Source organism: Delphinapterus leucas, chromosome 3 (genome assembly GCF_059928025.1).
Source record: "Delphinapterus leucas isolate spDelLeu-1000000601 "Yukka" chromosome 3, BTC_Dleu_Yukka2, whole genome shotgun sequence".
NCBI classification, from domain to species: Eukaryota; Metazoa; Chordata; class Mammalia; order Artiodactyla; family Monodontidae; genus Delphinapterus; species Delphinapterus leucas.
This window is the reverse complement of record NC_143131.1, coordinates 73,930,020-73,955,790: the sequence shown is the minus strand read 5'-3', so window position 1 is coordinate 73,955,790 and position 25,771 is coordinate 73,930,020. Positions and strand designations below refer to the sequence as shown.

The 25,771-nt window shown below is 36.2% G+C and overlaps 1 protein-coding gene across 1 annotated transcript in view; it reads right to left on the bottom strand.

Annotated features, from left to right (window-relative positions):
* The window catches only part of ADGRV1 (adhesion G protein-coupled receptor V1), a 199,633-nt gene that overhangs the window by 162,825 nt on the left and 11,037 nt on the right, over positions 1-25,771 (bottom strand). The window contains exons 2-9 of the mRNA XM_089908569.1: positions 18,016-18,200; positions 15,631-15,780; positions 14,451-14,546; positions 11,616-11,720; positions 10,102-10,215; positions 7,217-7,782; positions 6,575-6,845; positions 5,876-6,205 (exon numbers count right to left, since the gene is read on the bottom strand). Coding sequence (XP_089764695.1) covers positions 5,876-6,205; positions 6,575-6,845; positions 7,217-7,782; positions 10,102-10,215; positions 11,616-11,720; positions 14,451-14,546; positions 15,631-15,780; positions 18,016-18,200 — 1,817 coding nt within the window. The remainder of the gene's footprint in view (positions 1-5,875; positions 6,206-6,574; positions 6,846-7,216; positions 7,783-10,101; positions 10,216-11,615; positions 11,721-14,450; positions 14,547-15,630; positions 15,781-18,015; positions 18,201-25,771) is intronic.

The window sequence follows — 25,771 nt, the reverse complement described above, 5'->3', positions numbered from 1 at the left end:
GATAGAATGTGCCAAAGAGAAAACACTATCTCTGCTCCATGTCCTCTAACCACTATTTTCACCAATACCACCATCCGCTTTTCCTCCTTGTTGCCTATACCCAACTACCTTGATGTAAAGCCAAATATTGGCGAGTTGCCCACATTTCCCTCCTCTCTTCCACTGACCCACACCTCCAATCAAATCACCCACTCCCCTTCTCTGCCAGAGAAAATTCACGATCAGAAGACCATTCAGAACTCCCAATGTGACTTAATATGTCTTTATGTTTAAAGAAATGTGACACATGTATAACATATAATGTCCCTGTGATTAATGAACATGACCTTCAGAGTAACTTTCACAGTTTCTCCTCATGTAGAATGGCCTCCTTCCATCATCTCACAAGTCAAAATGTACTCGCTCTTAAAGACTAGTTAAATATCCCTCTCTCCCATGAAGATTTCCTTGGATTCTCCAGCCCTCTTTCTTCTACCTCTTCCTGAACTTCTACTGCTACACTCACTAAATGTGGAAATTAACGTTAAACTTCACATATTGCTTATCAGCATTTTGTGTGTTCTAGACTTTTACTTCCCAACAGGACTATACACCTCTTGTGTGTCTGTGTCTTTCTCAGTATTTTCCTGCAACATGACATTAAGTACAGCAGCTACACAATAGACTTGTTGATTTATCCCTACAAGACAAAATGAGCTCTATAAGAATCCTGATATATCAAAACTTTCAACATCTTAATATTCTAACTTTTCAAAATCCAACTTATCAATCCTCACAGTGTTCACATGAATGTAGGCATAGACAATCATTACAGGACTGCAAAAAGCATAGAGATTTTAAGTTAAAAAGCAACTGTGAACTTAACAGGGCATTATGGATTGCCCACTCTTCAGAGCCCTCTGTTAGGCTTTGTAATGTGGAAACAATGATACTAAGTAACCACCTGTAGAGACTGGTGATTTAAGTTGATACTGTGGACACCTGTGGACAAGGACTGTACTGATCCTGCACATACGCTCACATTTTGTGATGAACAATACACATTTTAAGGGTAAAAGTAAATGCCTTTTTAAATGTAACACACTTTGCTTTGAAAATAATATACAGGAGAAGAATATCAAAAATTCCATGACTGGTAAATATTCACTCGGGTAAAAGAAAAAAAAAGAAATCAGACTGACCAATTTTGCTAAATACTGGTATGTGGACTAAGTCAAGTAAAATATAACATGCGGTTCTTTAGGATACTGCATTTACTTTATAAAATAAATGAAACATAAAGATACATAGTTAAAACCACGTAAGTATAACTGTCATTCCTTCTAGAGAAAAAGAATATACATACCCATATATATGTAGTTATCTTTAAAAATAGCACAAGAAACTAAAAATATATATTTGAATGGCATATAAATATAAAGTGTGCATTGGATGGAGGTGAAGCCTTTTTAAAATACACTGGTCTTGTGTGAGTTAGCACGTGTTTGTGAATGAACACTCTCATTCTCATACATTCACAAAGAGTTAAACTGATAATACTGTTGAATATATCAAGGAAAATAATGACTTATTTTTACTTCAAAACTTTTCAAAAAGAAAGGAAGAAAATTCATATTCTACCTACATTTATCAAAACAGTTACAGAATTAATTCTAAATATAGTATTTTTGGAAAATACAGATAAAGAAGATATAGAAGGCTACGGAATGAACTGATCAAAAGAAAAATGCTAATTTCCCATGGCTTATTTCCTAGTCTCTAAGCCTTTTTGTCTGGGTTCCTTAAGCGTCTGCTAAATCAAACTACTCCATTCATAAAGAGTCGTTCTTTGCTTCCAGACAGTTTGCAACCGAGACAGCACATTAGTAACCCCATGCCTGCCAAAAACGGTATCTCAAACTAACGTATTTTAGCTGAGAGGCTTACTGAAGAATGAGGAGCTCATGTCTCAGATTCTCCTTTCTTCAGCCTCATTCAGCTTTCCATGCAGAGTCTGATGCCTCCTTTTCTTGAATTGCTCATCCATTACGTACTATACAAACTACACAACCTTCTAATTCCAACTAGCCTTCCAGAACCTACAGCTGTTTTGAACTTTAAGGAATTGTGTCAGTGACTAATAATGACCTTTTGTCCTAAAGTGTTAAATTGACTGTCTGCACTGTAAGACCTTTGTTTTTCAACTGAATACAGAGATAGATAAAAAATTGAGTCTGGAATTAGTGGTGCAAACAGATTTCTAACCCGGGATCACCAAAATTCAGATATTACATGCTTCTTCAAGCTTTTCCTTTCTTTTCAAGTGTTGTCTAAAATAAATTCTGTCATATTCATATAGAATGCTGAAATAAAATAGCTAGAATATCTGACCGATTGAAGGTTCTTAATAAAGTTTTGTTTACAAAAGGATTCTCTGCAGCTACTTGGATAGAGATACTGGATATTTTCAAGAGACTGAAAGCTTAATATAAAGGTTACTAATATTGGCATAGATATACGGGGTCTGTATCCACAGTAAAAACTGGTTTTGAGGCAGAGTAAAAAAAGATATCAGAAATGTAAAACAGAAAAGTTCTCTACAACTCAAAATCAATCCTTCTGCATCATCAGTTCTCAAACTCATGTCATGTCACTGCAACTACTACAGGAATTCCAGGATGCCCAGGCCTCCATGAAAGCAAAAGCAACTGTGTGAAACCTTTGCTTCATTTCACTTGTTTTAATAATTTGTTTCTCTTATGAGTTTTGACCTATGCAGGATAGGAGACAGAGGGAGAACTGAATACTGAGGTTCTAGGGACAAAAGCCTTAAACATATATGCTATGAATTGAATGTTTGTATCCCCAAACGCAGAATTCACATGTTGAAACCCTAATGCCCAATTTGATGGTATTTGGAGATGGGATCTTTGAGAGGTGATCAGGTCAGGAGGGTAGATCTCTCATGATAGATCAGTGCCCTTATAAGGAGAGACACCAAAGAGCTTGCATCCTCTCTCTCTCTCTCTCCACCATGTGAGGACAAAAAGCAAAAAGACATCAGTCTGAAAACCAGGAAGAGGGCTCTCCCCAAAACCCCACCATGCCGGCATTCTGATCTCAGACTTCCCAGACTCCAGAACTGTGAGAAGTAAATGTCCGTTGTTTAAGCCACCCAGTCTGTGGTAGTCTTTATAGCAGCCCGAACTGACCAAGACAATGTCTACTAATAAGAATGCTCTGAATACAAAGGACACCAACCACAGAGAAGGCAAAGGAGAGCACTGATGCCAAAAAAAAAAACAAACAAACACAAAAACCCACAATAAACTCTGACACTCCTCTCAACAAGTTACTTAAATCTCCCAGAGGCACCTGAGAATTCCTAAGTTTGGGAAATGCTACCCTAATTGCAAACTGGTGAAATTAGTATGTATTTCCATATATTAAAAGGACCAACTTTAAAAAGTAAGTTATGACATGTTTTTTAGAAGGTCAAACTTAAAGCTTTTTAAAATTTTCTAAATATCTCTCTAAATGTGCTCTGACGGCAGCATTCTAATTGCCTTAACTTCTTGCTCAATGAGGTCAGGGCCATGGGCTTGACCACTTGCTCAATTCCACTTCACAGACCCAGATCCCCCACCATCTGGCCAGTCATCTCATAAGAGCATTCCACAAGCTGCAGGGGGAATGGAAACAACTGTGAATGACACCATGTTCTGTTCACCCATCACCCCAAGAAGAGAATTCAAGGGTCCTCCATAAAAGTGGGTTATCCTCATAGACAGAAGGATGCATCGTATCATAATTTCCCCATTTCGAGGAGACACAATAGAATAATAATAATAGTTATAATAATAAAGGTGAAAAGCAGATCTCCCACCACAAAGCTTTTGGAATGCTGACAAAAGGTCTCCCTATATGTAGGCATATTGCAAAAAGGCATCCCTACGTACCGACAAATCATATATCCCCATAATGGGCCACTCACTAGACACCTCCACTAGGAGTCCACAATTAATGCACAAACCATATAAGCATGAGCAGTGACTTAGCCCAAAAAAAAGACAAAAGTCTTCAAAATAAAAGGGCCCACCCCACCAAGTGCTAAGCAAGGTACGACACAGCCCTGAGAAATTCAGAATGCCAAGATTAAAAAAAAAGCTTTCAGAAATAAAGAGCAAGTTAACCTAAAGGTAAATGATTTCTTTCCCCTCAAATTTCTTATCAGCAACTCTGGAAGCTAAAAGGCAATACCTTTAAAGTTCTGGAGAAGAAGTTATTTTAATCTAGAAATTCTACGAAGCCAGTTATCAATGTAAGAAATTTCATTTTCAGTGCTCAAAGACTCAAAAAGTTTACCTTGCACATACTTTTTCTGCACATGTATTTGAGGATAGATATATTTCAACAAAACTAAAACACAATCCAAGAAGTAAAAGACAAGAAATCAAGAAAACTGAGGAGTTCAGAAAAAAACAGTCCCAAGTAGCAGGTGTGAAGCAAGTGAAGAAAGCAGTTGGTACAGCTAAACTCAGCATTCAACACATCTAAGACAGCTGGAAGACCTAATTTGGTAAGAATGGCATATAAAAAGGAGCAGGGCTTCCCTGGTGGTGCAGTGGTTAAGAATCCGCCTGCCAATGCAGGGCACACGGGTTCGAGCCCTCGTCTGGGAAGATCCCACATGCCGCGGAGCAACTAAGCCTGTGTGCCACAACTACCGAGCCTGCGCTCTAGAGCCCGTGAGCCACAACTACTGAGCCCACGTGCCACAACTACTACTGAAGCCCGTGTGCCTAGAGCGCGTGCTCCACAGCAAGAGAAGCTACCGCAATGAGAAGCCCGCACACTGCAAGGAAGAGTAGCCCCCACTCGCCGCAACCAGAGAAAGCCTGCGTGTAGCAACAAAAACCCAGTGCAGCCAAAAATAAAGAAGTAAATAAAAAGGGGCAATTAGAAACTCCAGAGAAAGCAATAATAAAGTATAAAACAAAGTCTAGGCAAAAATATGAAACAAATTTAAATGCAGCATTATTCAAAGAAAATAATGGAATATGAGATTTCATTTGATATATATTTCACTTAGCAAAATGTATGGTGACATAGATCATATATTCTTTCTTTACTGATCCATTCATACTATCTGGTTCTGCATTAAATTTATTTACATAACCAAAATTTGATAAGCACCCTTTATTGCTTTCTAATTTTCAAAATCAACCAATACCAACCATACGGAAAACATAACCATAGTATCATAAATAAGTACAGATGTTTCAAACTTTGGCAATAAAAATATGCTCTGGTTAATAAAAGTTAAGAAATAAAAGAGATAAGATGGAGAAATATAGGGCCCTTATTTCTTCTTATTAAGTAGATAGAAGTCCATAGATTCTACCTACAGTTAATAGATTTTTTAGTATACTATTTAAAGTTATATACACAATTTCTCTCATATTGCTTTTTTTATTTCTGGAATGCTTTCCCTGCAGCATCCATCATGAAAAACATATTTATTCTACAAACTATATTCCTATGTCACATTTTCCTAAATCAACTCAAAAGAATGGCTCACTCTCTCCTGGCCCTCCCCCACTCACAGTTCATGAATTTCTCCATTACATCATCCATTATATTCTGACCTACATTTCATGTCTGATCTACTTTTATTATCACATGATTAAAACAGACTTTAGTATAATCCTTGTTTTATTCATCCTTATATGTGTTAGGGGCAGACAGGCTCTCTTTGGACTCCCTACATAACTTCTAGTAAGCAACAGAATCCAAAATATAAATGAGGGCAAAATAATGACTGGTTAACTCTCTCACACAGATAAGCACACTTGTAGTTTAACCAAAGTTGAGATTATTTTAATCATTCAAGTACCTGTACTAGGAAGTGGGCCCCATTTTGAAGGAATGCATCATTTCTTAGTGGTAATTTTATAGTGACTTGGGTTTTTTGTTCTGGAAAAATGAGGCTGCTTCTCCTGGATATATTTAAGATGCCATCTTTTGCTCTCAAAGGGTCCACATCTCCAGAAGGAATATAAAGTGCAGAATAAAACATATTCACATCTCCTTTAGTTCCTCCTAGTCTTTTAAAACTCAAGGATAAATATCGTTCACGTGGGCTACTTTCAATCTTCTGGTTTTCCATAGGAAAAAATGTTATTAGGCCATAAACATCATCACTATCCTGAATGTAGAACAAAAGCTGCAGATAAAGGAATAAAATATTAAAGTGCAGAATTCTCACATCTGAGATTACCAAATGGTTTATTTTCTAGGCTATTTTGAATTTTAATATTTATTTATGTATCACATCTAAAAATGATTACTCTCATAGGTAATAGAGTAAAAGATGAATCAAAAACACATTTGAAAACTTTGTGGAATTTTTTTAAGAGCAAACTTTTTATTTACAGAGGGACAACCTTCAGCAAGGGAAGTAACCACCATTTCTAAAACCAGTGCTCTTCCTGTCACATCAAACTAAACATAAATGTGCTTTATGTGGTCAAATTCTTCAGCTGTTCTATGACACAGAAATATTCCCAAAAGTAAAGTATAATAAGAGATCTACCTCTGCTGGTTCGCTCACTTCTGCACCTCCTCGTATAGTATGAGGGAGAATCTTAAGCAGGTAAGCTTCTGCCTCTTCTGGAAGATCATCATCAACCACAGTAAGAGGAATTGATGCCAACATCTGCCCTTGTGCAAAATGGAGAACTCCAGAACTTGGTCTGATATCTGCTGTTACCGGTGAGGGATCACTGCTATTCCGTGTCAATACCCAGTTCACAGAAATATTCCCATGAGTGCCACCATTTCTAACCACTGTAATTTCTTCAAATCTAGAATTTTTAAAAAAATATATGGTCAAATAATACACTCTATTTCCCTTAAAATGGGCATTTTCAATGTCAAGTTGGCCACCAGACACTGGTAAAAGCAGAATCCAAATCATAAAGAATGACTGTTTTTAATATGAAGGAGTAGATATGTAGATGTGCCCTAGGAAACTATCATAATGTGAATTAACCTGCATATTTAAATATGTGACTTAAATATCACTCCCAAAATAGAAAAACAACAGTGAAACCATGGTCAAGGAAATGACACATACACTTAACAGTTCAGCACTGTGTCCAACACCACAAATATTAAATCTTGGAATAACATATTAAAATAATTGTAGCAATACAACATTTAAAATAAACCCTACCTTGATGTTGTATCTTCATCAATTATAACTGTCTTTTCAAACAAGATACTGCTGAATGAGAGGACACCATAAGGTTTGTCGTTTGGCTTAATGGTGACTTGTACAACAGAAGGGACTAATAGCACAGCATCTCCCTGTAAGGTATCTTTTAGTAACATAACATGAAATGATTCAGCAATCTCTGGTATGGCATCATCAATTATTTGAAATTTCAGGTGTGATTCATAAATAAAAGGTGGAAAAACAATAGTTGTGTTTGGCTGAAGATCAATGAAGTCTAAATTTTGCTGGGCGTGTGCTGTTGAATTCCCAGTTATAACAACATAACTGATCGAAATTTCATATTCATCAGATCCAATCATATTTCCCTTGTCATCTTTTCCACGAACCACTGGAATTGTGAGTATGTGGTCTTCCTCAGGTACCAAATAAACACTCTGAATGAATCTCACAGGACTGTCATTTTTCTTAATGATGATCTCAACTGAGCTCCTGGAGGTGTTGATCTCAGCTCCTCCTTCTACACTTTTCAGCTGAATCAAAAATATTTCATCATTTTCTGGTACCTGTCAGAGAAATATAAACAGTGGTAAAACATCAATAACCAAAACACCTGCAAAAAAACCAAAGTGTGAAAAGTCCTTTTTTTTCAATGCAATTACATAGAAATAAAAAAATCTTTACCTGAAGGGAGCAGATAAAGAGGCTTGTTCAGTGTCTATTTACTAAAATATTTTCCAAAGGTAAACAACATATTTTAGATAAAGCAATGATAAGAACAAGTAAGGAAGTGTCAGTATAATGGCTTTCAACCTTGATCAATCTTTAGATAACTAAAGATCTGACAGTAAAAACTAGTTTCATCAGGTGGGTAGGGTCAGAAGCAGCATTCAAGGTCTGATAATAGATAAGAATCTGGAAAACTACATTAACATCACATACAAATTGTTAGTTTTCAATCATGTCAAATTATTCTTGCTTCTCTCTAAACAGTTTCTATCTCAAGATTTAAACATATGATACCAATCACATGATTTTCAAAATACATATCATGTCTCTCTGGAGAACAAGCTACAAGAGTCACTATTAGGCAAAATGATGACACTGTTAAAATGAAACTTTTAAAAAATAAGTAAATAAATTTATTCATTCATTCATTCATTTATGGCTGCGCTGGGTCCTCGTTGCTGTGCGCAGGCTTTCTCTAGTTGCGGCGAGCAGGGGCTACTCTTCATTGCGGTGCATAAGCTTCTCATTGCAGTGGCTTCTCTAGTTGCAGTTCACAGGCTCCAGGCGCGCACGGGCTTCAGTAGTTGTGGCTCACAGGCTCTAGAGCACAGGCTCAGTAGTTGTGGCTCGCGGGCTCTAGAGCGCAGGCTCAATAGTTGTGGCGCATGGGCATAGCTGCTCCGAAGCATGTGGGATCTTCCTGGACCAGGGCTCGAATCCGTGACGCCTGGATTGGCAGGCGGGTTCTTAACCACTACATCACTAGGGAAGTCCCGAAACTTTTTTTAACTACAGAGAAATCCTAGGGATTATCTCTACTGTGCTATTTGAGTTTTTACTTCATTATAAATGAATGAAAGTGAAAAAATATATATTTTTACCTCCATCAATAGAAATATAAAAAGTAAAGCATTTATCTCAAAAAAGAAAATGTAATGATTTGACTGATGATCTTTTTCCCCCCAACTTTACTGAGGAATAATCGACAAATATAACTAATATATTTAAGGGGTACAACATGATGATTTGATATACATATACATTGTGATTACAAAGATCAAGATATTAACACATCCATCACCTTACATAGTTAACTCTGTGTGTGTGTGTGTGTGTGTGTGTGTGTGTGTGTGTGGAGAGAATACCTAAATCCTACTCTCAGTAACTTTTAAGTATACAATACCATACTATTAACTATAGTCACCATGCTGTATAGTAGATCCTCAGAAGATGAGCTTTTAAATTTATAATTAAAATGTATAATTAATCATTGCCCCCAAATTATAACCTGTTAAATGTTCCAGGATCTATAGACAAAAGGTTTTTGTTAGCTTTCACAACCAGATGAATTAAGAGTTATCAATGCTATCTAATATTTCATTTTTTCAAGAGAAATACTCTTTTCTAATAATGTCTTCTAATTCATTTTTCTTCTCTTGGGATTTGGTTTCATGATTTTTTTTGTGGGAAGGTAGGGAGATAACTATAAATTCCCAGCTATTCCCTTTTTTTCTGATAATACTACTAAGTAATACTACTACTAATAATACTAAGATTATTTTATTAAAAGTCATGTTTTCTTTTGGTTAGCTCATGGGGGACATCCTTGTACATATTGTTCAAATTCATTCTTTCCTTACCAGTTAAACTAGCTGTGTCATGTATCTCAATCCTTGGTAGCTTCAATGTGAAATTAAAAATAACAAAAGCCTTCCTATGAATGTAGACATTTAAAATATCTAAAAAAATGAATATCATATGCAACCAAATTTTCTTTGCTTTTATAGTAAAATATTTATGCTGGGTAAGTAGTACCGTACCTGCTCGAAACTGAAATCACTAGCAAAATCAATCATCAAGGTTTACAAAATGCTTAAATGTTTGTATTAAGTGTGGTTGTCAGTTACATGCAAGTTCATCACCTTTTAGATACACAACTTCATGTGAATTAAATAAGATAAATATTAATAAGATATATTCAAAAGAAATATTTATAGCTAAGGCATAATTGGCCACAATACACTAACTTCACATAGGACTATGTTCTTGAATAATTTCAAATCCTGAACATAATTTAATACTTGACATAATATTCTCTAACATGTCTGTAACACAGGGAGAGGCCTTGTCCCTTTTAAGCACTTAACACATCCTACCTCATCATCGAGAACTGTCAAGTTATAAACTACTGTTCCACTGCCAGGAGGAACAGTGATGTTCCCTTTAACTGGACTTAAATCTTCTTCAGGTGGGTTTGGGCCACCCTCTACCTGCAAGGAAACACAGTGCCATCAATAAACATGAAATATTTCAAAAGAATAAGAAAGCATTATTGTGATATCAGCTGACATATTTAGTTTAAAATGTTTTGCAAGAGGAATGATACTTTAAAAAAAATTTTTAATAAACAAATATATCCTGGTACTTCCACCAAAAAGAAAAAAAAAAGAAGAAGAAGAATGATACTAACCTACATTAAGTCTGCCCTTCTAAATAATAGTCAAGGCCTGTAATATAATTACAGATCTTGACTATAATTACATTAAACTACATGGTTTCTAAAAGCTTTCTCTTTTTTTCTCAACTGTACTATTAAACCTGACAAAAAAACTTATAAGTACTTTTTCTTGAGCGGAATGTATTCACAATTAGTGTATTCTCTTAAGTAACGGAATCAAATACCAGTCCCACCACTGGCCGAGTAACCTTGGGCAAGGTATTTAATAACTCTGTCCAGCTTTTTCCTCATCTTTAACATGAGCGTAATAATGTCCACTTTCCAGGCTAGATATGAATATTTAATAAAATCATATTCCTTTTGAAAAGTATTAAGTACTCTGTGTCTAACCCTTTTTTAGGTACTAAGGATATAGCAGTGAACAAGGCAAACTTTCTACCCACCAGGACCTTACATTTAATGAAAAGGAACAAATGGGAGATAAATAAATGTGTGTCCGATGATGGTAAGTACTATGGAGAAAAAATTTTAAAGGGCATGAGGGAGATTGAGTGCTGGTAAGAGTTGGAGTTTACATGCAGCGATAATCAGTGTAAAGCACTTAGAGCAGTATATGGCAATATTAAGTGCTCCACAAATGTTAGCTGTAATTATTTCAACATAACAGAAGGCTCAAGAGCTAATAAAATAACTTCAGACATCCATAGAGAGTTGAAAACACTATAACCTGATGATGCCTTATCGTTTCTACAGCCAATTTTCTTCCAAATTTTGGAGTACAACTGCTGTTAACACCATCCGTTAAGTATATTTTTTTAAATGGAATGTATATGGGGGAAGACTACATATTAAATAATTTTATATAAGCCTAAGGAACCCATGAGCATTTTAAAATTTTATATCCTTGAAAAGATTTATCATAAACGTTCTATGAATCTTATAGAATTAACATTATTATTCAATTTGTGGTTTATTATTATCTATCCTGTAATCTAAAGTGATATGTTGTGTTTCACATAAGAACAGTATATCCAAGCAGCAAGGAAAACAGTTTTATATTAAACATGAAATTTATAAGATGATCAAAGTATTTACTTTTATTTTATTTTCATTGTCATGCTTATTATACAAAGGACCTTGATTTTAAAATTACAGCCATCTGGTATGAACTCTGAAGCTTTACCATTTAAAATGATTTTAGAGTAAACTTACCTCAAAAGTCACACTGACCATCCCATAGGTTCCTTTTTCTCTGATGAGAGTAAGAGGCACAGTTTCATTTCTGCCCGGGGGCTCACTCACTGTGATTGAGAAAGGCTATTGGGAAGAGCAAAGACCATCAGGTGCTGATCAATCAGAGACAGGAGCTCGTGCAAACTGTTACCTTAGAAATCCTAATTTTCCAGAGACAAATCAATCCACATTGTGCTCTAAAAATGTGGGGCTTCCTAGCATTCACTAACTGTAGCTAACAACGCTTAAAAGGTTAAAATAATAGTATAAAGGGAACATAAAACTAGTCAGGCAAAAGATGCAGGTTCTTGTCTTGCTTCCAGCAACAAGTAGCTGTCCCGCTGAGGAATCTTAAAGGTTATCTCACTGAAAGATGATGAACTCAAATGCTCCCAGGGGCCCAGGAGGTCACAGAAATGAGTTGTGCCTCCAAGCCAGGGCAGCTCATTGGGACTACGGTTCAGCCTTGCTCCCAACCACTGCTCCCTCCTCACTGGTCAGCTAGCCACTGAAAACAGACATGACTTTTTCAGGACATGATCACTGAGGGGAAGAAAAAGCCAGGACTTCAAATGTTGCACAGTGTTGGCATGGCAGGGTAGAAGAGATGAGTGGCCAGGTACATGCTAGCTAAGGCTGCAGGTGACACTAAGTCTCAGTATCCCCATCCATCAACAGCAATAGGAACGCCTGTCTCAAACAGCTGTGATGAGGTGTCAATAATTCACGTCTAAGTGCTTATCCTAGTACATGTCACATAGTGAGGACCCAGCAAATGTTGGCTATAATTGTGATCATCATCATCGATATAATCACCATCCAGTCTGGAAACCAAAGCCAGCCTACGTAGTAACAACTGTGAGCTCAACAGTTACTTAGTTTAATTTTAATCACACAGGGCAGGTGCCTAGTCAGAGGCTTCCTGGCAGCTCTGAGACCACAACAGTCAGGGACCTAGGACAAATGCTAAAGACTAGGACTCACTCCCAGAGGCTAAGATATTTAATGTCAAAAGAAAGAAGGAAAGAAACCTTTAAACAAGTGAGTATGAGGTGGGGGATGAAAGTTGGGAGTGAGTGTAGAGGAAAAGAAGTAGGGAGAAAAATTAAGCAATTAAGGGAGTCTGGCTCATAATTAAAAATTCCAGATCATTCAAATAGAAGCGATTGATTAATTAATTTATTTATCTTTGTAAATGTTGATATAATGGAAGTTACAAAACGTCTACTACCTTGGCATTATTCACATATCCATTTTAATAAAGCTACTGCAACTATAAAGATCGTATTTATCTAAAGCTCACCTTGTTTCAAAGATAATTCAAGGTGCTAAGAAAATGACATACAAATACACCAACTGAAGTAGCAACCTAAATTGGAAAATAAATAAAAAGCTGGGGAGTGTCATATTACCTTTTAGTAATGATAATTAGTAACATGATTCAAAAAGACTCCACACCAGGAAGTTTATTGTAGACTAAAACTTACTTGCAATATCCAATTTTACTTGAGATAAATTTTCTTTTATTTCAGAGCTGAAAACAATTTTTCTCAAAGGTGGGGGGCACCTGTGTTGTGTGTTTTTTTCTAAAGAACAAAACCCTCTGAACATAGGACTGGCCAGGGACACAGGAATTTGGTGATAAAGGAGAAAAAAATGAACTGTTGAGCAAAACTGAGGAAGATGACATGGAGTTTTAACCTTCAAGAAATAGTAATTAATAGGAAAATCTCAGGGTAGGGAATAAATATAGAATAACTATATTTAAGAGCTATAACATCCGCTATTCAATTGTAAGTTTACTATAGGTTTTTTCAGTGTTCTTTCAATATATTTTTCTTGTCTAGAATCACTCTAAACTTTCAGAGGAGGCTAAGAGACAATGCTTTTTGAAGTGCCAGTTGAGGACATCAAGCACAAGGAACTGTGTTACAACATCTGCTACAGACTGAACGTTTGTGTCCCCCCCAAAATTCATGTTCAAATCCTAACCCCCAAAGTGATGTTATTAGGAGTTGGGGCCTTTGGGAGGGGAGTAGGTCATGAGAGCAGAGCCCTCATGAATGGGATTAGTATGCTTATAAAAGAGACCCCAGAGACCTCTCTTGCCCCTTCCACCACATGAAAACACAGCAAAAAGACAGCTGTCTATGAACCAGGAAGTCAGCCTGCACCAAACACCAAATCTGCTAAAGCCCTGATCTTGGACTTCTCAGCCTCCATAACTGTAAGAAATAAATTTCTGTGGTTTTTAAGCCACCCAGTCTATGGTATTTTGTTATAGCAGACCAAACTGACAAGGACAACATCTGAGTTAGAGACCACCAGAGGAGGTAACAAATGAGTCAGGTGAAATGATCAGCAGAAAGAGATCAGGGCAAGAGATGACCACGATCATAGGGGTCCCCTCATTTCACAGAAATCTTAGGGAAAACAAAAGGACAGTCTACAGAATGTGGAATACAGACAGAGTTAGACCAAAGTTTATTTATATATCAAAAGACAGGATGATTCTAGGTAGCATAGAAAGTCATCACAAAATTTAATAGACGGTTATCTAAGCAACCACAAGATTAATCAAATTATAACCACAGGGCTTCCCTGGTGGTGCAGTGGTTGAGAGTCTGCCTGGCGATGCAGGGCACACGGGTTTGTGCCCCGGTCCGGGAAGATGCCACATGCCACGGAGCGGCTGGGCCCGTGAGCCATGGCCGCTGAGCCTGCGCGTCCGGAGCCTGTGCTCCGCAACGGGAGAGGCCACAACAGTGAGAGGCCCGCGTACCGAAAAAAAAAAAAAAAAAATTATAACCATACCATATTAAATGAAATAATTCCAAATGCATTGTCATTTGACAATATTGTCACAGTAACAGTCCTTGGCCATCCAAGCTTCACATTTGCTGAAGGTTTCTAAAATAAAAGCCCAAAAGTAAATTAAGCAATTAAACATAAGAGGAAAAAAGAGATTATTTTAAAAGGATTTTGGTCTTTATGTAATCATTCAGAATATGAATAAAAAGACAAGTATATTTTTAATGCACAGATTAAGAAAATATATTAAAACTAAGTCAACGTGGTTAAGTTCTAAACAAGAATTCTTCAAAAGAGTTTTGAAAACCATTAATCACTATTAAAATATAAATTGTTATAACTATAAATAATCACTGGCTAGTAATATATTCTAATTTCATTACTAATATAACAGAGAATTAATTAACAGTATGAAATTCTATTCATATGTGATCTTTTTCTTACACTATAGAAGGTGCTGAAACTTAAGAATTATTCTATAAATCATAGAACCAAATTAAAGCTAAAATATTAAAGCAATTTTTCTAATAAATATGGGAAGAGTTTGCTACATTTCTATTAATATTCAATAGCAGCATAAAGAAATACGAAAAAAGAGTGTCTTACAAAAGTAAAACATGACTGGTTCAAGTGCCATTTTCACAAAAATTTTAATCACACCAACCCAGTCATTCCAAAAAAATTCTCAATTCACTTCAGAAAAATTAAGTAGAGCAGTGTTAGCCGTCACTGCCTCAGCCATAAAGGACAATTAAACCTTAGGCTAGTCAAGCATTTTTCCCAGGGGCGCTCCAAATTTATTCTAAGGCACAGGGACCTCCCACTGCCAAGCCTGCTTTTTGTACCCTTCTCCTTTGAACTCAGAAGTCACGGTCATTCTTTGTGCATCTGGTAGCAGAAGAGGGATAAAAGAGAAAAGGGCCAAAGGGAAGACAAGGTTTTCCTGAGCATCTGTCATGGCAATTCCTAAATAAGCTGAATTAATCCAAAAACTAGCTGTAGAATCTTCTAAAAAGATTATCTGAGGAGTAACCAGACCGTGGAATTGCCAAAGAGATTGTCAGTTCTGGCTTCTATGAAAACCACCACCAGGCACTTAAATTGGCTCATCTCTAAAGAAAATGATTTTTAAGCGTTGTAAGATTTTTAAGAGTTTAAACTTACTGGGGAAAAAGGGACTTACCTGTAAAATTAGGTGAAAAATAAAAGTTTCATCCGGCTCCGGTAAATCATCATCACATACTGCTATGTACACTGTCCTATTTGTTTCTCCAACAGGTATAAAAGCTGCAGCATATGTGTCAAAAAAGTCACCGGTGTCATCTCCATACAGCTATCAAATGGAAAACACAGACAGTTCTTACATAACACAGTGTTAGGACAAGCAAAATTGATGCTAATTAGAGCAATTAACAGGCAAAAAAAACATGAATCATCAAATGACACTGATGTTTATAAACAGGATGTGGAAAAACAAAACAAATATCTAACAACTAATAAAAATCACCTTAAAAAAAGCATTATAAGAAGAAATGATTCTACATAAAAACATTTGTTTACGCTCTAGAAGGTAAAGGAATCATTAGATTCCTCACAGAAAAGTAATAATTATAAAGGAAAGTAATGATGTGAAATTTTTTTCTCTGCCTCTTGATTGATCTGAAGTGGATTACAGCAAACCTAACAGGGAAGACAAATTGTAGTTAAAACTCTCCCAAAGAAGAGGTGTAAGTAGCCAAAATACATCAGGAAAATCAATTATTTCCCTATCAGTTTTAAAGAAACTACTCTTTCCAAAACTTTAAACCTGAAGTTTTATTTATATTCTCCCACAACACCAATAAGGACCCAATTCTTTTAGCATACCAATTTATTAGTCGTTATAAATTTTTCCTCAAAACCTTTTAAGACCTCATTCTGTAACATCAGCATTGCTAAGATTCTCAAGGGAGCAATAATTATGAAATTATAATGGAGCAACTTCTTGTGCAAATCCAAATGAGATTTCTTCTGCCAAAGAACCCAAAATGAATAACTTAGCTACTAGAAAAAAAAACAATTTAGTATAAACTAAAAATGAAGGATGTCTATAGGGATATTGTAGTCAATTTCTAGTTCTCATTTACAAAATAAAGTTAGTTTTAAATACTTGAAAAATCCAAGTAAGTTGTTAAGGGTGTTGGAAAACTTGTTCTCACACCTTAATATAAAAAGTGACACAAAAAAAGTGGCACAGTCTTTTTAGAAAGCATTAAATATCAAGAGACACTGATACAAATAAAGAGAAAAATCACAGTAATCCAACCCAAAAAATCATTTAACAATCCAAAATATACAAAAATTGATATGTACGTAAACAGTTTCATCAGAGCAATATTTACAACAGCAAAAATTGGAAGCAACCTCTATGAAAAACTGCTGAGAAATGACTGGGAAATGATGACCCCACCATCAAGAAAAGTTGTGAATATGATAGAGCAACCTGAAAAAATTATTACAATACAATCAAAATTATATGTAAAAAGTTATTAAATATAATATATACTCAAACTAAAAATAAATTCAATAAATATATATACATGTCATAAATTAAAAACTAAAAGCAATGCACCAAATTATAATACTGTGTTTCTTTTATAGACAGTTTTTCTTCTTTGTGTCTTTTTACAGTGTGTCTCAATGTGATGATTTAACCTATTGTTTAAAAACTTATTTTGGGGGGCTTCCCTGGTGGTGCAGTGGTTGAAAGTCCACCTGCCAATGCAGGGGACACGGGTTCGTGCCCCGGTCCGGGAGGATGCCACATGCTGCGGAGCGGCTGGGTCCATGAGCCATGGCCGCTGAGCCTGCACGTCCGGAGCCTGTGCTCCGCAACAGGAGAGGCCACAACAGCGAGAGGCCCGCGTACCGGAAAAAAAAAAAAAAAACTTATTTTTTAAAATAAAAATTCCAAGTAGTTTGGGCCTCAAATATATCAATGTCCTTAGTGGTCATATGACATGATTTTCTGGTTAAACACAAATACATGTACATATAATCTATCTACTAACTAAACTGTGTGCAAGATAGAGCAATAGTTTAACAAATTCCATCTAACTTCTACTTAACATACTTAATTTCTCCCAAAAAAGGAGCTCTCTGACATAAGGGTTTCTTTTTAATTGCCATTTCTCTACATTTAAATATTTCATATATTTTCTCTAAGACACTTGATACTAAGTAGTAAATCCAAGCAGAGATAATGAGAATCCAAGTTATCCCAAATAAAATGTTCTTTTACTTAGAAATACTTCTTCATATCTTGGGGTTTTGTTTTAAAATAAACATATGAACATTTTAAAATAATCAGCCTATATCTTTAAAATACTATATCTTTACTGTCAAATGCACATGCTACCTTAGAGCACTCTATAAACCTCTAACAGATATAAAAGGAATAAATCATTTATCTGCAAATTGTTTATCATAATGGAACTACTCAATCTCAAAGAGTTAAAAAATTCTTATCACTGAAACTAAAACATTTCCTATCTACTTCTGTAAAAACAGAACTATTGTCATTTCTTACCGATACAATTGCAGTGACATTTGCTGGGTCTCCTATCCTTTCAATGACAAGACGAATAACTGTTGTACTTGTTTCATTAACTACAAATTCTGTTTGTCCGGCAAACCTTATTTCTGTTTCTCCAAACACAAAAGGGATGAATAAAGCTGAAAGAAGATTTACTAATAAAGATGCAGAGGGCATCCCTATAGGGAAAAAACAAAAAAAGATTTTGTTCACAAAATATATCCAATATACTTTCATTACGTTGCATTACCTACAGATAAGAGTGAAGAGTTAGTAAGCAACTAAAAATCCATCAAATATTAAGCCATCCAATGCAAATGTGTGATCACAGAAATAAGTCAAAAATCACAACGCTCTTCGGTACTGTTTACTATCCATAAGTACTTTTTGTTCTTTAACTTACATATTAACATAATAGTTATAACTTGCCTTAAACTTATTTATTAAATTTAGTTTATTAAAAAAATTTGTCCCTCCAGGGCTTCCCTGGTGGCGCAGTGGTTAAGAATCCACCTGCCAATGCAGAGGAGCTGGATTCAAGCCTTGGTCCGGGAAGATTCCACATGCCACGGAGCAACTAAGCCCGTGTGCCACAACTACTGAGCCTGCGCTCTAGAGCCCGTGCTCTGCAACAAGAGAAGCCACGATAATGAGAAGCCCGCACACCGCAACGAAGTGTGGCCCCACTCGCGGCAACTAGAGAAAGCCTGCGTGCAGCAACACAGACCCAACACAGCCAAAAATAAAAACAAATTAATTAATTTAAAAAAGAATAATCTTAAAAAAAAAGTCCCTCCAATTTATTCTAAGTAAAACCTAAGCAACAACATGAAAGTTGAGTTAAAGCCCATCTTCTCACAAATCAAACATAGCTTTCTATTTAGGAACTACCACATAAACCAGCCCTTGATATATTTTAGGGTTAAAATGCAATTTTCTCAGTCGAGTATATTCAAACAGTGCAGTCTGGGATTGCCTAATGATGTCTCACATGTTTATGGCTGCAAAATCCATAGACAGGGATGCAGAGTTCAGACAGAGTCCAGGAAACAGACGTAGACCAACAGGGACAGAGATTCTGGAGCACTGAGGCATTTTTTACACCTGTGCCTTCTCTCTTAGAAAGCTGCCATGGGGCTAAGGGACCTGGGAGAAGAAATAAAATAGCTCGCCCTCACCAACTGCAAACTCTTCCTCGACTTCTAAGCCAAGAGTGTGTACTGAGAGAGAAGGAAAGAAAAAAGATGAAAGAGAAGGAAAACAGGAAAGCCTAGGTAAGGTGGGAAACTGGGAGCTCTGGGCTAAACCAGAGACAATTGAAGATCTTTTGTGGAATTCTAAAGCCAGGATGATTTTACATCTCACTTATGACAAATAGTGGGAAAGGAAGAAACTAGGGCCAAGAAAGAGAATACAGAATGGAGGGGTGAGGAGGTAGCAACCCAGGCCTTGGATGTGTAAGAAAAAGACAACTTTGGTCTGTTGCAATTTTGAAAGAAAAATCTCAAATCCCTGAACATGAGATGTAATAGAACCATGAGTTGAGAGAAATAAGATGACACCTGAAGTTCTAAGTAAGAAAAAGTGAGAGTGAGTTATAGCATGAGAAGGGCAAATCATGTATGACTGGGAACATAAGTTCTCAAAATCTGTCATGCATAACAATCAACTCCAACATTTGTTAAAATGCTGATTTGCAAACCCTGTAATTCTGATCCAGTGAGTTTAGGGTGGGGCCCAGGAATCTACATTTAACAGACAGCCCTATCGATTCTAATACAACTGATCCTTGGGACACCCTTTGAAATACATTATCCAAGAGTGTGAGAAATTATGAGGGATGTGTCTTGGAGGAGACATGAAATAGATCACATTTGTAGCTTTAAGTTAATTACTGAATTTTTCAATGCAATACGCTTGAACTTACTGCAGACGTCCTCATATATTTTTCTACATATTACTATATAGCATTTTAAGATTCCATATATCCTTAAGAAAAAATGTCATGACCTGTAGAACGAAATCATAACAGCAGATGCTTATATAGTGTTGTTCTATGTACTTTATACACAACAACACAATTAATCTTCACAACACCTCTGTGAAGAAGGTGCTGATATCATTAACCCTATTCTATAGCTCAGGGAACTAAAGCACAGACAGATTAGTTAACACAGGCAGTGTTACTTAGCTAAGTAAGTGGCTATGCAGGATTTGAACCCAGGAGTCTACCTCCAGATGCTCTACCCATAACCACACTAGACTGCCTCTTACACATTATTCCTACAAATCACACATCTCTGTCTTTAATAACATGGTAGGTAATTTATGCTACATGTTTCCAAGCTTTCTATTATTTTAAACTCATGCACAATAACCAAAACTACCATAAAACTGCATACTTAATGCATCTCCTAAAGGTCTGCACCTTATTATTCTGATAAACATGAAATTTATTTAACTAAAACTACGGTTCTCTTGACTACTTTAAATATTTAACGTCTTTTAATGTCAGGACCAATGAGCTCAAATGGTGCATTCCTGCAGTCTCCCAGGCAATTAGATCTTGTGGTTAAGTCAGTAAACTCATTTTAAATTGACTCACATCAGTGAGTTTTGAGATTATGCAAAATGAACAAACAAGCATCACTGGAAATGCCTCAAATTCTGTGACATCATTGATAATTGAATCTCCTCTGCTTTCATCTTTTCAACTTGTAAGAAAAGTTGTTGAGGCAAAGTTGGCATTCAATAGAAGTTAGAAGATGAAGAAAAAGCTCTGAAAGTGAAGTTCCCATTAGAAGACAGGCATAATTACAAAAATGCTGAATAGTTTCTTTTTTAGGGTAACTAGGTACATTTTCCTCTATCATACTAAAAATCTAGTCTTTGGAATTCCCTTTATTAAACTCAGAAAACTAGGCATTAGTAACTGACACAACACATAAATCTTACATCTATTTCAGGTCACTTTTCTCTTATTAGATTTAATGAATGTTTTACATGACCCACAAGACCACCTATTTTAAACGTCTCTATGAAATGAATTTCAAACCACATATGTTTAAAGATCATTATGTGCTTAATTCATATTCTGTCACAATTGTGAAAGAATAATTTTAGTTTCACTGAATCATTCCTCTGCTCTGCAATGGCATGATATTCCAATATTCAAATCCTCTCATTTCCAGCTATCACCCATGTTACCCTCACACCTCCCACTCCTGCTCAGCAAGATTCAAAAAAAAAAAAAATGAAAATTGTTCCTGCCAGTAGATCTCTTATCTCTTAATCAATCTCTTATTGTGTTAAAACAATATGAGATTTAGGTTACTTTCTTATTTCCTGGATTACACTATGAAGTTTGCATAGAGTCCTGATAGCATGCAGACACAAAATATCAGGTTCTTGCATATTCAGCCTAACCAACTAGTCACCTAATTCTACAAAAAATACTTCAAAACTAAAATCAGGAATATATTAGAACAGCTCTAACAACACAAACTGGTTGCTTTCAGAAGAGCAGCTTACAGTTTGGTATAACATCTGTATACTGAGTGCCTACTATACATTGTATAACACCTGTGCTAATCACTGAGGACACAAAGACCCACAAGAGATGGCCCTTGGTTCCAAGATACTCACAGGGATGGGCAAAGGATTTAGATCGGCCATCAAAGCCAACAAGACACAATTCTGATGAAATAATGCCATTTGCAGCAACATGGAGCCTGGAGATTATCACACAAGTGAAGTAAGTCAGACAGAGAAAGACAAATATAATATGATATCGCTTATATGTGTAATCTAAAAAAAAACACAATGATACAAATGAACTTATTTACAAAACAGAAACAGACTCACAGACTTAGAAAACAAACTTATGGTTACCAAAGGGGAAAGGCTGGGGGAGGCGGGATAAATTAGGAGTTTGGGATTAACATATACACACTGCTACATATAACATAGATAACCAACAAGGACCTAGTTTATAGCACAGGGAACTCTGCTCAATATTCTGTAATAACCTAAATGGGAAAAGAACTTGAAAAAGAATTGATATATGTATATGTATAAACTGAATCACTTTGCTGTACACCTGAAACTAACACAACCCTGTAAATCAACCATAGTCCAATATAAAATAAAAAAAAATTTTAAAGACAATTCTGAGACTTTTGCTTAAGCATAAAGATGCAGATTCCCTCTACTGCTGGACTGAGGACCATGTTGATTGGGGCCAGTTTTCTCTGAAGTCTGAAAATGAAGCCAACACAGCCAAAGACAGATCTAAGAGGTGGAGAAGAGCCAAGTTTTGATAATTGAGCTCAGGTTCCTGAATCCAGTTTTACCCTTGCCTTTTCAGTTGCTGAGGCAATAAATTACATTTTCTGCTATAGCCAGCTTGGTTTGGATATTCGGTCACTTCCAGCATCAATATTTATCCATTAAATTCAAACCTGTGATAATGTGAACTCATGTTAGGATACACCAAGTGGAAGATCCTTCCTCCTCCCCTCTCACACTCAACAGCCATGGTCTTTTCTAAACATTTGTGAAAGGACACCACACCAGCTATCTTTCCTGTTCTCATGCAATTATTACCACCATCTACAATATTATCCCCTCCACCTTGAAATGGACAATTACTAGTGAGGAAGTTTAGGACACGTAGACAAATCAAAAATGCTTTCACAATAGAACAAAGCAGGACAGGAGTATACCACACAGATTCAGCATTCTGAAAAAGTTAATGCCCTTCTGATTGTCCTAAGGAACCCCAATATCATGGTTCTTCAAATTAGCCAGGCATTAATTCCTTTCTCTTGCTTTTTTCCCTTGATGCCTAGCTCTTCTTCCCTTCTGAAAACCTATTGGTATTTGCTAATTTCATTCCTCACTTGTATTACTTAGCACAGAAACATACTAAATTTCATTTATAAAAAAATACCTGCCCCCACAGTTAGTTATAATAATCACTGAATTCTAAATTCTGTTTATCTAGGATATTACCTTCCTCCCACCTTGCCTCTTATTAATAGGTACCTCAGGAAAGGTAACAAGTATACTATATTTTGAATAAATGGGAATAGTCTACTTTAAGTTTCGATAAGTCTGTAGAAACAAAATAGAATAAAATATATAACTGAGAATCAGGACCCAATAGACGACAGTGTAAAGAAAAACAGGAGAATTCAACTGATTTTGATGATTTTGAAGTGATCAACTTTCATACATAACCCTTCATCAATGTGAAAGTTAACTTGGTCTTTTTAAGTTTCACAATAAAAACTGTACAACCTCTGTGAATGACAGGAGAAGGTGAAAAGACAAACATTACTAGTGATGAATTGAAGAGATACATTGACCTTTCAGCTTCAGCTGTTGCCTTGTCAATGCCATAGCAAGCATCTTCCCACTGTGTGACCACCAGGCAATTCATACTGAAAATATGATCCTAATGGAGCAAGGTTTTCAAGTTTAGAATTACTTGAATTCTATTACATTTACTAAAGAGCATTCTAAAACTATAGAATTACTCCTGTGGAACAAGAGAAGTTTCATCATTCATATCATCAATTATTCAACCTCTAAGAATTCTTAATCTGTGTTACTGGTATTTGGCGAGTACTACAAAAAATTAGCCGTTTCCTTCTTCCATACCAAAATAGAATTTAAATGTGCAACTTTCAAAAGCAAAATAATCTAATGTTACAAATTGAGGAAATGCTAAATACTTTTAAATGATAAAGGGAGGGACTTCCCTGGTGGCGCAGTGGTTAAGAATCTGCCCGCCAATACAGGGGAGAGGGATTCAAGCCCTGGTCTGGGAAGACCCACATGCCGCGGAGCAACTAAGCCCGTGCGCCACAACTACTGAGCCTGTGCTCTAGAGCCTGTGAGCCACAACTACTGAGCCTGCATGCCACAACTAGCCCACACGCCTAGAGCCCGTACTCCGCCACAAGAGAAGCCACCACAATGAGGAACCCGCACACCGCAATGAAGAGTAGCCCCTGCTGGCCACAACTAGAGAAAGTCCACGCACAGCAAAGAAGACCCAATGCAGCCAAATAAATAAATAAATCTTAAAAAAAAAAAAATGATAAAGGGAATAGTCTCATAGTTATTCAGACTATAAATGATGTTTCTTACCTTTATTTTTTATTTTTTACTTACTTTACAATTTTAAGGAATATATTTTTATTCATCTTTAACATATGTAGAGGTGGTACAATATTAAAAAGGAACAAAAATTAAACAATAAAAAGTCAGTCTCCCTCACACCAGCCCCCACCTGCCAAATGCTTCTTCTACCCACAGTCTATTACAGTTACCAATGTCATCTGTCTCTCATGAGAGAATCTATTATACACGTATTAAAATGTATGTCTAGGGACTTCCCTGGCGGTCCAGTGGTTAAGACCTCACCTTCCAATGCAGGGAATGCAGGTTCAATCCCTGGTTGGGGAGCTAAGATCCCATATGCCTCCTCGTGGCCAAAAAACCAAAAACATAAAAACAGAAGATATATTGTAACAAATTCAATAAAGACTTCAAAAAAAAAATAGTCCACGTAAAAAAAAAAATGTACGTCTATAGGAGAAAATGCCTGCAACGAATTCTGTTTTCTTCTACATACAGACTACAGGAATCAACACATTTTTTCAAGACAGTGGTTAACCGAGAGGTAAATACTAGGCTTCGATGTAGACATTCATAATGGGAACATATTTATCATCTCAACTACATCCCCGTCAATATTGTAGATCTCATCAATAAAATGATGGTTTCTGCTGACTTTTACTATACCTATCAATTCACCCTCTAGGGAACGGTAGACACAAATCTGGAAACCTGCACCTTCCTAGATCACACATTATAAAACCTACATTAATTAAGACCTACATTAAGCATGATCTCTACACCTGAAACACAAGAGTCATCTTGAGATCCCCTTCAACATCATCCCGGGATTCCCTTTGATTCTTCCCTGTTTGATGTCCTGTTTGCTGATTCCATGTTTTCCTCTTTTTTGGTTTACTTGGTTTATTCCCTTGTTTTGATGGAGAACATCCTCCAGTAACTTCCCAAGAAAGGGTGTGTAGAGATAAATGTTTTAGGTCTTGCATATTAGAAATTACCGTAATATTAATCTTCCACTTAATACTTTCACTGGGTATAGAATTTTAGGTAAAAACAGTTTTCTTTCATTATTTTGAAAGCCTTGTTCCATTGTTTTCAATGGAACAGTGTTGCTGTTAAGAAATCCAAAATCATTCTGATTCTGAAGTATTATATGTGTTTGCATATTTGTGTCATCCCCTCTCTGGAATGTTCTCCTCTTTATCCAAAAGTGTTATGAAATTGCAGAGGATTTTTCTTGGAATGGGTTTATTTTTGTCCATTTGGCTAAGCACTCAGTCAGTTCCTTTCAATCTGACACACATCCTTCAGACCTGGAAATTTTTCTTATATTATTTCACAATGATTTATCCTCCTTCCATTTCCACTGTTCTTTCATCCTAAAACTCCTATTATTTGATATTGGTATTCTCTGACTAACCCTCTGATTTTCCAATCTTTAATTCTCTCTAATTTCCAATCCTTTGATTTCTGCCCTTTCAGAGAATTTAATTCATCATTAAATTTCAATTCTTCTACTAATTTTTTTTAATTTATGCCCCTCTGTTTTCAATTTCTAAGAATTTACTGGTATCCTGTTCTTCTTCCTTTAACCCATTAAACG